A 13,999-nucleotide genomic window follows, 5' to 3' on the forward strand; every position below is an offset into this window, starting at 1 on the left:
GGCTACTAGAGGACCACCACCATCAAGGTAATACAACCCACCTGCCCCATGCCCTCCACCAATCTTCATCCCCGTCTTGAGATCCTGAAACACACAAGAAGAGGGATAAAAGGTTATGGAACAATTAAGTGACTTGGTTAATCTACTAACAGACATAAGGTTAAAAAGAAACTTAGGAACATATAAAACAGATGATAAAGATAAGGAGGAGAGATCAACATCACCAACACCACAAATGGGAGATGTAGAACCATTAGCAAGAGTAACTGTTTGAGAAGTTGAGGACCGAGAAAGAGAAAATAATACATTTGGAGTCCCAGACATATGGTCCGAGGCTCCAGAGTCAATGATCCAGTGTGAAGGCTTGGAAGCCAAGCAAGCCATACCTGAATGGGCAAGGGTAATTGTGTTCTGCTGAGAAGATGTCTAAAGGAACTGCTCATATACTGTACGAGGTACACTCACCATCTCCTTCCCAGAACCACCAATAGATGTGAAGGGAGTCTGATCCGTTTGCTGATTTTCGCTATTATACCACTGCCCCTAGTCACAGCATGGTTAGCCCAAGTGTTGGGTGGACCATGTAAATCATAGCAGAAATTAACAGTGTGCCCCTCTAATCCACAGTATATACACTTCCTAGGAGCATTACTTCTTCCTTTACCACGACCTCCCCTAACTCTCGATCTCCACTCCGACCACCAGCCCGGTTAAACATGGGACCACCTCGGTTTCCTGGAAGACCACGGCCACCACCACTTCTATTTCCACGGCCTCCACCCCTAGCCACCACCAAACCAAATCTGTCTGAGAGAGAAGAATGCTCTGTAGACTCAATTGATGTCCTCCTAAGATGGGCAAACACTTCTTCAAGTGAGGGAAGGGCAGACCCCCCCAGTATTTGTGCACGGGCAGGTTCATATTCAGCCTTCAAACCCACCAGAAACCCCGTTACATCAAGTTGCTCACGTTGTTGTTGCTGAACCCAAACATCCGGTGTCAGAGGATGATACACATTAAGCTCATTTCGGATATTCCTAAAACTTGCATAGTATTCTTCCAAGCTCTGGCTACCTTGCTTTAGATTGAAGTACTCTTGGTACAACTGATACACCCTAGTTGTATTGTCTTGCCCATAATACAATTTCTTAGCATGATCCCAGATCTCTTTAGTTATATCTAGGAACATAAAGTTCATACTAATTTTTGGCTCCATGCTATTCAACAACCATGTCATAATTTGAGCATCCTCCTACTCCCAATCACTAAAACCTAGAGAGTCAGAGGAAGGTTTTTCCTCTCTCACATGCTTCACCTCCTTCTTGGCATTTAAGAACACCTCCACCGACTTGGCCCAAGGCACATAGTTCTCACCATTCAGCTTAATGGATGTCATTTGAACATTCAGATAATCTGGAGAGATCATCACCCCAGTTTTGTTGTCACTACCATCTCCGATTGACGACATTTTCAACTAAATTTGCTCACCTCACAAGGAAGTATGAACACCACCACAAAAATCAGTATGAACACCACCACACGACACAAGGTTTTACTTTAAACTATTTAGAATCATCCACACACCATTCAACACAGTACAACCACCACCACACCACTGCTGCCGTGAACTTCAGCAGTTGAAAAACCCTACTTTCAGCACACATACTAGGTAAAAACAAAGGAGAACAAGGTTGATATGCATACTAATCACTTCGAACCTCCACAAAAAAAAATATTTTTTTTTGAACCAAAATACAACATTTACAGTCCACTATTTGGGCGAAAAACAAAATTGTTCATACCTGTCCACAAACAGCCCTCTTCGTATCACAGAATAGAGGGCATCTAGTACACCACTTCAACGACCACCACCACAGTAACTGAAGGCATACTCACCTCCAAAAACACAAAATGACCACTCCTTTTTGGCCTCTTGTCAAGCTTCCACTCAGACTAGAAGAAAATCGAAGAAAGATGAAATGGTTGGCGGCAAACCCGAGAAGAAGACAAACAATGAGGAAAGAAGGAAAAAAAAGGGAAAAGAGAAATGGGTTTTATTGCTCTGATACCATGTCAAATCCATATTCGATTCTAGCTTAAAGTATAGAAGAAGAGAAAGAAGAAGAAGATAAGAAGAGGAAGAAGAAGAAGGAGGAGAATAAGGGTCGGCTAGATGAGGAAAAATCAGTCCTCCCTAGTCGACCCACTTGTATTTATCTTAAAATAAGTTTGGTTACAAGAAAAACTATATTGCCCCTCATAAGTGATGGGGCACACAACTTAGACCTGAATAAAACAAACCTTTCACTCTCACACAAATACGCCCAAATGACCAAAACACCCTTGTTTTGTGAACTCTAACACTCTATTAAAGGGGCTTGGGGGAGCTGTGTAGTTTTTGGATTGTCATGGCAAGTTCTGAGGTGCACAACTCTGTTTGTGCTTCTATTGTCATCAAGGCTACGGAGATGCACGCAACCTTGGATGCATTACGACCATAGTTGTCTAGGCGGGCGCCTAGGCAACAAGGCGCCCTTGGAGGCTCACCTCGCCCAGTTGCCAAGTAGTTTTGTGCACTATGTTATAAAATACTTTTATATTTTTAATTTTTTGACATTATAATTATAAAATAGGCAATATTAAACTAGAATACTCATTTTATGTGTTTATGTACTAATTTCTTTTTATTATTTTCTTATTTGCTAGGGTTTAATCAACACAAATATTGCTAACTGTTGTATTGAACCCATGGTTCAAAGTATCGATACACCTCTCTATATTGGCAAAGGTGTATCAGTACTTATAACGATACTCCCCCTATTTTTTTTATTTCTTTGGTTTTCAATTTCACTTCTATATATAATTTTAAAAAATGGGTTCCCGAAAACACTTGTAAACATGTGCATTGGGGCACCAAAGATACAATACAATACACCCGATATGGGGCGTGTTGTACCGAAGTTTTGATCCTTGATTGAATCCTCAAGGATTTCAAAACCTGAACCTATAAGCAAGGGAAGAACTTAAATTTTTGTCTAATCAACACATTTTCTTCTTACAGATCTTCTTCTTCTTCCACCTTTTCTTTTCTTCTTTTCCTATAACAAAAGTAGGGGTTCAGCCCCTATATTTTTTGAATTTTCTTTCCTTTATTCTTTTTCTTCTCATAAAATCTTGATTTTCTAAACTTAAAACATGAAATTTATACTTCTCTTATGAAAATTATGGATAATTATTAAGGAAAGATGGTTATGGAACCTAGGGAACTACCCTAGGATATATGGTTTTACTTAAAAAAATAAATCCATCGCCTAGGCAACTAGGCGACAAGGTGCCTCGCCTTGGTGCCTTAAAAACTATGATTACGATTTATTTGCCCTCTAAGTTCGAATTCTATTACTATTTTGGCAGATAACAGTAACCTGTTATTTCCTTGCTGGCGAGTGTTGGTTCGGTGGCCTGGTCATGTCAACCCATCAGGTAGATATTTTGTCTCTCCAGTCTTCTTTTGTTTCTCTCAAGTTTATGCATATCCTTCACCAACTTAACCTTGTGGCCCATGGTTTAGTAAAGTCATTTGTTGATTATACTGAGAAGATTGTCTAGTTTGACAATCCGCCATCATGTCTTTCTCACCTCTTTTAATAGTATTATCTATTTGGTAGTGGAGAAAAAACATAGTAACAAAATAATGACGCTAAAACTGTGGAGCCATGCTGCATTTTTCTGAAATGAAAATGTGGTATTTGAGCACTTAGTCCTGAACACCATACAATTTAGTAGTTTATGACTAGTCAATACCTTGACAACCCAATTTCTAGGATGCATTTTCATCATGTTATTGGTAATTTCATTACTCTTAAAAATTATCAATTCTGTTATCACTCAAAAGAAAATTTCGTTTTGTTTTCTTGCTACATGCACAGCATGATACCATCATAGTAAAGAACAATGCAAAAGGTGAAGGTTATCAAGTTTGGCTTGATATATATATATACTGGACATATTTGATAGGACCCTCATACCCACATTCATACTACATTTGAAATGAAAAGTCAAACCCCACACAGTGTCCTAGCCTCCTAGATTTTGTAAAATGAAGGGTTGATTCTCATTTCCTGAACCAGTCCCTGCAGTAAGAAAAGCCAATACTTAATGGTCCCAACTACTTAGGGCTATCAGTGGGCTCCAAAAGTCCACCATCCATCCAATTATTTCAGATTCAGATGATCCATTCACATAATCAGATCAGATTTGGATTTAACCCCATCTGATCTGACTAAGATCCCAGTCCAATTAAAATCCATATTATATACAATTTATAACTAATCAATTAAATATTTCATATTTATATTCTCCCTTGTATTACCAAAAAAAGAGGGTGAACCTTGGCGCAATGGTTGGGTAACTCTATTGTGACCTGGGTGACCAGGTTTCAAATCTTGGAAACAGCCTCTCTGTATGTGTAGGGCTAAGGGTGCGTACATCTGTCCCCCCCCCCCAGACCCCACATTAATGGGAACCTCGTGCACTAGGCAATCTAGGCTGCCCTTTTTTATTACCAGAAAAATATTTCATATTGACATTTATATAGAAAGTAATTAATTTCTTTAGTATTTGCTTCATTTTAGAAATAATAAAGTGGACTCAGATGAAATACAAAACTGATCTGAAATCCTTAGATCCAATTAGGTTTCAGGTCAAATTTGGATTTCAATTTTTGTTGAGATTGCTTAGACAGGGGTGTTTTTGGAACTTTCTCTTCCTTGTATTCTTTTTGTATTTGGGCGCCCAAGTAGGGGCTTCCTTGTAATTTATTATTTTCAAAGTATAAAGATTTTTTGAGGGTGTGAACAATAACAAGAACACACCTCTCAACACATCTCTTCTTCTTCTTCTTCTTCTTCTTCTCTCCTCTTGCTTTCTCCCTTCTAAACCCTAGTTCAACTTTTATTCGTCAACTTGGTACCAAAGCGGGTAAGGGAACTTGGGAGTACCTCTCCTGCTGATCCTCTCTCATGATGTGAACTGCTGACATCAGACCGCTGCTGGATGATGTCAGCAGTCCATAAAGGTGTCGGCGGCAGTCAATGAAACTTACATGGTTTGATTTGCCATGATTTTAAGGAATTTTGGTATGACTCTTGCCCTCATTCGAAGCTTCTATGATTTTTAGTGATTTTTTCAAGGAGAAAATCACAGAAATTTCAGATCTGATGTCGAGCCTTGTACATCATGTTTAACGGCTTCATCTGCTGTAAAACCTAGACCATTCAGGTCGTTTTACTCTTTGGGAATGATAGAAAGTGGTCCCGTAATTTTCTGAGCCCTGTATAATTTTTGGGAGTTTTTTTTTCTCCCTTTATTTTGCCGCCAATTTGGTTTTTTGGCCTCCTTTTTGTATCTTAATCGTGTGGTGACCTTGGTTCTTGGGTCTGTGACTTTGATTAAGTATTGAGGGTCTTTTTTGGTTGGCGAGAAAGTGTCTTGATAGAATATGGAATCATCTAAGGATGTTCAGATGGTTCCCAGTGTGTTCCCAAGAAGTGCAGATATTGCTAGTGGGATGATAAGTACAGTTAAACTTGATGGAACCAATTTTTTAGAGTGGTCTCAATCTGCTAAACTTACCATTACTGGGAGAGGTAAACTGGAATTCATCACATGAAAGGAGGTGAAGCCAAATCTTGAAGACCCAAAATTTGCAAAGTGGGAACATGATAATTCCCTTGTTATGTCATGGCTGATTTGCTCAAAGCAACCTCATATTGCAAGAAACTACATTGTCTTCCAACGGCCAAGGATATTTGAGAGAGTTGTTGCCACTTATTCCCAAGTTAACAATACAGCTAGAGTGTACCAGCTTCGGAGGGAAGCTTGTAGTATGCGTCAAGGGGAGAGATTTGTGGCTATGTATTTTCTTCTCTACAATCTATTTGGGAAGAAATTGATCACTTGAAAGCACTGAAGGGATGGGAGATCCATCATATGGATGGCTGAACATTGCAGGAAGGTTGGGCGAAATTTCAAAAATTTCTTTACTCCCATCCAGGAATCCTATTCCCAATTTAGAAAACTAAATTTTCAAGGTTCGTTCTTGTAACCAAACCAGACCAAATCTGAAATCAAAATAAGGGAGGAATATACCTGATACGGAATCCACGCAAGAATGCTCCCCCCAACGTAGGTGTTCATGCCCAAAGAGAGTACCAAATCCTCCCTCCACTGAAGATGACACAACTTAGAGTGAGGCAGGATCAGCAGGTAGTTCTTCACCAAGAACTAGTGATTCTTCAGCAAGAACCGAATGGGATAGTGAGCACAGCTTCTAAATTGTTTCTTCTGGCAAGAAACAATATCAAGATCAAATCTTGATCCAATCCAAGAACTGGAGATCGAATAGGGTAGGGCGGCAAGAGCAAGAAGAAAAAGGGCAGAAGGCAAGGGTAGTCTAACTATATTGTCTTCTCTTTGTATTCAGCGAATGTGTCTTTGGAGGTTCGCCCTGTAGCCTTAAAGATAAAATTTCCTAATCCCATTAGGAGTTTCCTAATCCAAATCTTTTATATGGATCTGGACTCTTTAAGTGATAAGGATAATCCCTTATCTTATCTGCAGATAAAGATCAGCCATCCTAATCAAATTAGGAGTTCCTTTGATCCAAATCTTTATTTGGATCTGCATAAGTGGATTAGGATAATCCCTTATATTGGAGCTAAGGGCATACACTGTCTAACAAGCACTTGTATGGAAGGACCCGAAGATGGTGAGCAATATCGGAAGTACATAGAAGAGAATAAAGTTTTTGATTTCTTGGTTGGCTTAAACCCAGAGTTTGATTTTACCAGGCAACACATTCTTAGTGTTGGCATTGTCTCTCTTGCTTCCGTTTACTCCCATGTACAAGGGGAAGAAAGTTGAAGAACCGCCATGGTGCAACCTCCTATGATTGATCACTTTGCTTTTATGTCATCTCGACCCAAGCAAAATACTAGCAAGCACCCTATTACTGAGAAGGCTAAGGATGTTATTTGTGATTATTACAAGAAGCCAAGACACACTAAGGAAAGGTGTTAGAAGCTCAATCCTTATTTAAAGTCAGAAAAGTACAAAACTGGGAAGAAGGGCAATGCTCACTTGGCTACAGTTGGTAATGGTGCTCAACCTTCTAATGTGCTTGATTCCTTTGACGTAATGAACAAACTTAGGAATATAATGTGCATGACTCCTCATCTGGTTCTGAACCTACTGATCCATCTAGCTCATATGCCAAAACAGGTATTGCACCTGCTTGTTCCAAATCTTTTATCCCATGGAATGTAGACTCTGGGGCCAGTGCTCATACGACTGGTATACCCTCATATTTCATCTCATATAAGTTAACCCAGGGAAGGGCAAGATTATTGTTGTTGATGGATCTCAGACCCCTATTTCGGGTCAAGGTGAAGTCAAACTCACTCGTAACCTTTCTCTTGGATTTGTTCTTCATGTGCCCCAGCTACATAAAAAATTGTTATTCGTTAGTTCTCTCACGAAATCCCATAATTGCTTAGTGACTTTTTTCCCACCCATTGTGCTTTTCAGGACCTGAGCACGAGGAAGATGATTGAAGGTGGGCATGAAGTTGATGGAGTCTACCTCTTTGATGGACCTTCAAAGCATGGATTGGCAAGGCAGACTGAGTTTTGTTCAAATGAAAAAATGAGTCTATTGAAATTATGGCATTGTCATCTTAGTCATATGTCTTTCAATTCTGTAAAACTTTTGTTTCCAAACTTGTTGAATTTTGAATGTGAAATTTGTCATCTATCCAAACAATGTAGAACCACATATTTTGCAAGCAGTAAAAGAAATAATGTTGATTTCCATTTGATCCATACTAATGTTTGGGGCCCATATGCTATCCCTTGCATGGGTGGGTATAAATATTTCATCCTCTTCATTGATGACTACAGTCGATATACATGGCTCTACTTAATAAAAAGTCGGGATGAAGTTCCTATGATTGTTCAAAACTTCTTGAATATGATAGAGACACAGTTTGAGAAAAGAGTGAAGATAATAAGATCTGACAATGCCAAAGAATACTTTGAATATCAGTTGCATAGATTTCTTGAAGATTAGGGTATTATTCACCAAAGTTCATGTAGTTATTCTCCACGACAAAATGGGGTGGCTGAAAGGAAGAACAGGCATGTCGTTAAAGTTACTTGTGGTCTACTGTTTCAAACTCATGTTCCCACTCATTTCTAGGGTGATGTTGTTAAGACAGCCATGTATCTTATTAATAGACTCCCGTTAAGGGTCCTAAACCTTCATTCTCCTCATCAACTTCTCTTCCCCGATGAACCTCCTTTTAATCTACCCCTCAAGATCTTTGGTTGTGTTTGTTTTGTTCATGATATAAGTCCTTTCCGATGTAAGAGATATGTCTCTAAAGATGTTACCTTTTTGGAGTCCTCTTCCTTTTTCCTTCAAGGGGAGCATGCGAGTGAAAATCGGATTCTCTTCTGCCTTCCTGTTCCTACCTTTATTCCTCCCTCTCTTCCTTGTAACGATGGTATTCCTTCTCCTCCTCCTCCTGTGTATCAACCTCGGTCCTAGCAACAGTTTTTCATCAGGTGCAGTAAGAGGGTGACTCCTGAAGTTGAATGCCCATCATAATCTAATTCCCCAGACTCGGGTAATCTTGAAGCTCCTGACAATCCAATTATTGATTCTAACCTTGATCTTCCTATTGCCATTCGAAAAGGGAAGAGGACATGTAGCAAATATCCTATTACTAACTATGTGTCTTATGGTGCTCTCTCACCTTCCTATTGTGCCTATATTTCTGTCATTTCTTCTATTTCCATCCCTCGCAATGTCACAAAGGCAATGCAGTCCCCTCACTGGAAGGAAGCTATGAACCAAGAAATGGAGGCCCTAATAAAGAACCAGACTTGGGAGGTTGTTCCTTGCCCTAAAGATAAGAGTCCTGTTGGGTGTAAATGGGTTTCTACTGTTAAGCACAAGGCAGATGACTCAATTGAGAAGTACAAAACTCGACTTGTAGCCAAAGGATACACTCAAACTTATGGCATTGATTATTTAGAAACATTTGCTCCAGTTGCTAAAATAAACTCTATTTGTGTGTTCCCATCTTTTGCTGCCCATTACTCTTGGCCTTTATATCAAATGGATGTAAAGAATGCCTTCCATAATGGGGACTTATAAGAGGAAGTGTATATGGACTTACCACCTGGGGTAAGCTTTCCTAATAGTGATGGAAAAGTCTGTCGCCTGAAGAAGTCCTTGTATGGGCTCAAACAACCCCCAAGAGCTTAGTTTCACAAATTCAGAAATGCTATCTTAAATATCAGATTTGCTCAATCTCAGGCTGACCACACCTTATTCATTTAAAGAGTTGATGGTAGAATAACAATGTTGATAGTATATGTTGATGACATTGTTGTGACAGGTGACAATATCACAGGTATCTCTTAATTAAAGTCCTTCCTCAATTCTGAATTTGATATTAAGGAGCTTGGTGATCTCCAATATTTTTTGGCATTGAAGTTGCAAGATCCAAGAAGGGAATTTTTCGGTCACAAAGGAAGTATGTACTTGATTTGCTTCATGAAGTTAGGAAATTAGGGTGTAAGCCTGCAGAAACTCCAATTGATTCTAATCACAAGTCGAGTTCCACTGAAGGAGAAGTTCTTCCAGACAGGGGGATATATCAGAGATTGGTATGCCACCTTCTGTATCTCTGCTTGACTAGACCTAACAATTCCTATGTCATTGGAGTGGTTAGCCAATATATGCATGAACCCAAGACATCTCATATGCAGGCAGTTAACAGAATTTTAGCCTACCTGAAAGGATGCCTTGATAAAGGGATGTTGTATTCCAATCACAACCATCTAAAGATTGAGGCTTATATAAATGCTAATTGGGCAGGGTCCATTGATGATAGATCTACATTTGGATATTGTGCCTTAGTGGGAGGTAATATGGTTTCATGGAGAAGTAAGAAACAATTTGTGGTTGCTCGTTCTAATGTTGAGGCAGAGTACAGGGCAATGGCTCATGGAGTGTCTGAACTACTCTGGTTAAAGACCTTATTAACTGAAATTGGCATCCAAGTAGATATCCCAATGAGACTATATTGTGACAATCAAACAGCCATAAATATTGCCCACAATCCTGTCCAACATGGTCATACAAAGCATATTGAGGTGGATAAACACTTTGTTAGAGAAAAAATTGCTAGCGGAGAGACTTCCCTTCCTTTTATAAGGTCGGAAGACCAACTAGATGATTGCCTATAGTTGTCCACCATCCAAAGTTTGCTAAGAACCTTGACAAGCTGGGCATGATTGACATATATGCTCAGCTTGAAGGGGAGTGTTGAGATTGCTTAAATAAGGGTGTTTTTGGAACTTTTTCTCTTCCTTGTACTCTTTTTGTATTTAGGTGCCCAAGTAGGGGCTTCCTTGTAATTTACTATTTTCAAAGTATAAAGAGTTTTTTAGGGTGTGAATAGTAACAAGAACACAGCTCTCGACACATCTCTTCTTCCTCTTCTTCTCTCCTCTTGCTTTATCTCTTACAAACCCTAGTTTCAACTTTTGTTTGTCAACTATTTTCAATAATCAGATCAGATTTGGATTTCAATTCTCACATGAGGTGGCCACTCTTAGACTTGAATCCATGTTCTCATGCTTGTTAGCTCAACAATTTACCATCACAACAAGCAGCAGCCTCTTCTGTGCCTGAAATAGACATCTTAAAATAAAATATAAATTGTAAAAGGCATTGCCATACAACATAATGTTAATGAGAAGACAGTAGTTCTCTAAATTTACCAAGAAAACATCTCCCAATTTATCTCTCACCTCCTTATTCACGAGGAGATTAAGCTACAGCTTCAAGAAATTCTTTATTAAAGACCTTAGCTTGTTGATTTTGGAAGGTATTAGTACAGCATATATTAGTCTCTCCCATTCTTTTACTAGACCCACAAGCAATTTAAGTTCTGCCAAAGTTGAAGTTCATCCTCTTCTTATGAGTGGTCAGCCAAGAATTTCGTATCAGCTCCTTAGACATCAAAATGTATCCTAGTAACATGATTAGATGAAATTAAAGAATTGGAAAAGATCCTTGGTGATTGGCTCACTAAATAAATAAGTTCATGGAATTTTTGGCATCTATGTGATGCAGTTCAGCCTTATACAGGAATAGAGGATATAGAAAACCAATTTCTAGAGAGATTTGAGTATCCCAAAGTTGCAAAAGCATATGAAAGGAGGAAACAATGGCTTCACCCAGATTTAGAAACTGAAAGGAGGAAACAATGGCTTCACCCAGATTTAGAAACTGATAGAAGTTTCTAAACTTATAGTTTTTATTCTTTTTATGTTTCAAACCAGTTGCTTTCTTTAGGGGTGTCCTATTTTTTAGGTCTAGAATTAGTAGTTTCCTATTTTGTTTAGGAACTATAAGTTTAAGTCACTACTTTGCTATTTTTATATTTTCTGAGTTTATATTTCTGAAGAGTTTCTGGGACACTAATTAGGAGTCAGGTACAATTTTAATTATTGCTGAATTTCTATTTTAACCAACGTTTTTCACTGATCAAAAACAAATTAATCAATGCTTTTAGGAGTTCTATATATAATGTAAACCTGTCCAAAATAACAGACTAACGGAGTTGAATGAGAATTAAGTTAAATTTTATTCTTCTCTATAGTTGCTTTTCTTCTCCTTTTTCAGATCAGTGTCAGAGAAACACATAATTTCTTCTTTTTTCTCTTTGTTATTTTCTAGTAGTTCTCTGCTACTAGAACTCTAGAAGAAAACCAGCAACTATATGTCCATACACTAGATTTTCTCCTGGGTTCATAGCATAACTTCTTGGATTTTGAAAGCCGAAACAAGGCTACCCATCAACCTTGTCTACAAATTCAGCATTGGATGGCTAGTTAGATCTGGGGTCAAAGGGCCTTTCTTATGTAGCAACAGCACCTTGGATGATTTCTTTTCTGGGTGGTTGGGATTTTGGACAGGGTTGGCATTTCTTATCTTTATACATCTCTGTACACAATAGTGTTTTTCCTTTTCAATACGATACAATCTTGTTACCATTTCTCAAATAAATAAAAGGAGTTCAAAAGAAGGAAAGGAGGATAAGTAAATAAGAAAGTAAATGCAATCTATTAGACAAGATCGAGATGAGGTGGATACTCAAATGCAACATCTTTTTCTTTAAATTAGTGTACATTTTATTTGCTCATGGAGGCATACATATAACATGCATTATACATGAAAACAAGTGAACACACATGTCTAATCAACTAGAACTTCTAGACTTCTAGTATTTATCTCTAGTTCCAACACAAATAATGCATAATGAAGGAGCGAGTATTCTAATCTCAAGTTAGATTAGGACACTTAAATATCAAAAAAAATTAAAGCAGAAAACCATAAAGAAGCAGGGGAAATTGATTAATTCTCCCGAGTTTTCAGTTGAAAATTTTCTGAACATCAATCTTCCCTTATAAGTAAGGTTAATCCAAAGAAAGACATGTAAAGGCAGTAGAAAAAAAAAAAATCTCCTGGGCTTCAAGTGTGACTGTAATTTCCCAAACATTAACCTTCCCATATAAAATAAGGTTAATCCAACAAAAGACATATAAAGGCATTAGAAATAAAACCAACACACCTTGCATGTTTGTTGACGAGGGTCTTGAGAATCCTTTGTGCTCTCGTCGAATGATGATATTCGGCATGGCTGAAGCCAGACTGGAAGCCAAGCTACATCCTGTATTTGCCAGATATTCAATGAATTAAAAGCTGTTTGATATTTCATTCAAATTCCATGCTTAAGCAACGAATTCAGAGTACACAAACGAGTAAAATAAGCTATTCTCAGTGCAACATTATGCAACATACAGAATTACAGATGAACATGAAAAAGTACACGTCTCGAGAATTCATTCAAAAACTAACAACAGTTCAAGAAGATAATCAAATAAAGAAAAAAAAAATATGATCCTGACCCCTTTTGCAACAAAAACAACTGGACTCTCGGAGCATGAAAATTTAACGACAAAACCGAGAAAGATAGATATGCAAAAAAAAATTCCACATTTTTTAGCTCAAAGTTGATGATTATATTGATAAAGTTTCCCGATGGTCCAGTTTGCAGAATCTTAGAGAACGTTATTGTAGATGAGGAAGAAACCAGGAGTAATTGCATTCGGTTTGATTGCAAAAAATGGCAAAGACTTACTTACCTCAGAAAACTGAGGAGGGCGAAAACCAGAACTCGCCATTGATAGAACGATGCGAGCTCTGCTCCTCTAGAGACGAGAGGGGAGAAATTTGATAAGAACATGCTTGAAGATTGCCATTGCCCGAGAGACATAGATTAGAGAGGAACTTTGGCGCCAAAAAGACCTGGGCCACTCTCTCTCCATTTGGACCATTTTAGTCCGGGTTTCCGGAGAGGATTGGGGTTAGGGTTGGAAAGAAATACAAATATTATTGCCCGATTGAGTAGATGTGATCTTGTGACAATCGTGTTAGGGTTTTTTTTGGGATAAGTAGATCGCATTCACCTCTTAGTCTATTAATAGCTCTTATAAATCACATCCAGGCCATGGATTTGGCATCGATCATAGGTCAGCATTCATCCCACGTGGGGTTCAGATTTCTGGGGTGGACTGAACTATAAAACCCTTTTTTTAGTTCAAGGTTTAATTTTAGAGCTGTCAATGGGTCGGTCCAACTCCATAGACCCGCCAGACCCTAACCGATTGGATCGGTTCTGGGTCCGATATAAGATACCAATTATCATTGGTTCAGAATCGATTCCATCTAGTCCCGAACTGATTCAAACCCAACCTATATATATTAAACATAAATATTTTTTTATTTATTACATTTACAATTCCAAGAACCGATCATTTCGGTTTTGAGTCCAAAAATTAAATACCGTATCGGATCCGGTTCT

General features: G+C 38.4%; 1 protein-coding gene across 7 annotated transcripts in view; it reads right to left on the reverse strand.

Annotated features, from left to right (window-relative positions):
- The window catches only part of LOC148845419 (uncharacterized), a 53,452-nt gene extending 39,870 nt beyond the window's left edge, over window positions 1–13,582 (reverse strand). For 4 of the 7 annotated variants that reach the window (XM_088952829.1, XM_088952830.1, XM_088952828.1 and 1 more), the window contains exons 1-2: window positions 13,281–13,555; window positions 12,707–12,805 (exon numbers count right to left, since the gene is read on the reverse strand). In XM_088952829.1, the coding sequence (XP_088808955.1) occupies window positions 12,707–12,805; window positions 13,281–13,319 (138 nt within the window). In that variant the 5' untranslated portion in view covers window positions 13,320–13,555. Of the gene's footprint in view, window positions 1–10,880; window positions 11,103–12,706; window positions 12,806–13,280 lie in introns of all 7 variants that reach the window. The other 3 variants (XM_088952834.1, XM_088952836.1, XM_088952837.1) reach the window with 3 other exon arrangements.
- Window positions 13,583–13,999: the final 417 nt, after the last annotated feature.

The sequence above is a fragment of the Nelumbo lutea genome, chromosome 7 (assembly GCF_056320005.1).
Source record: "Nelumbo lutea isolate HS-2025 chromosome 7, American lotus-T2T, whole genome shotgun sequence".
In the NCBI taxonomy this organism is placed as follows: Eukaryota; Viridiplantae; Streptophyta; class Magnoliopsida; order Proteales; family Nelumbonaceae; genus Nelumbo; species Nelumbo lutea.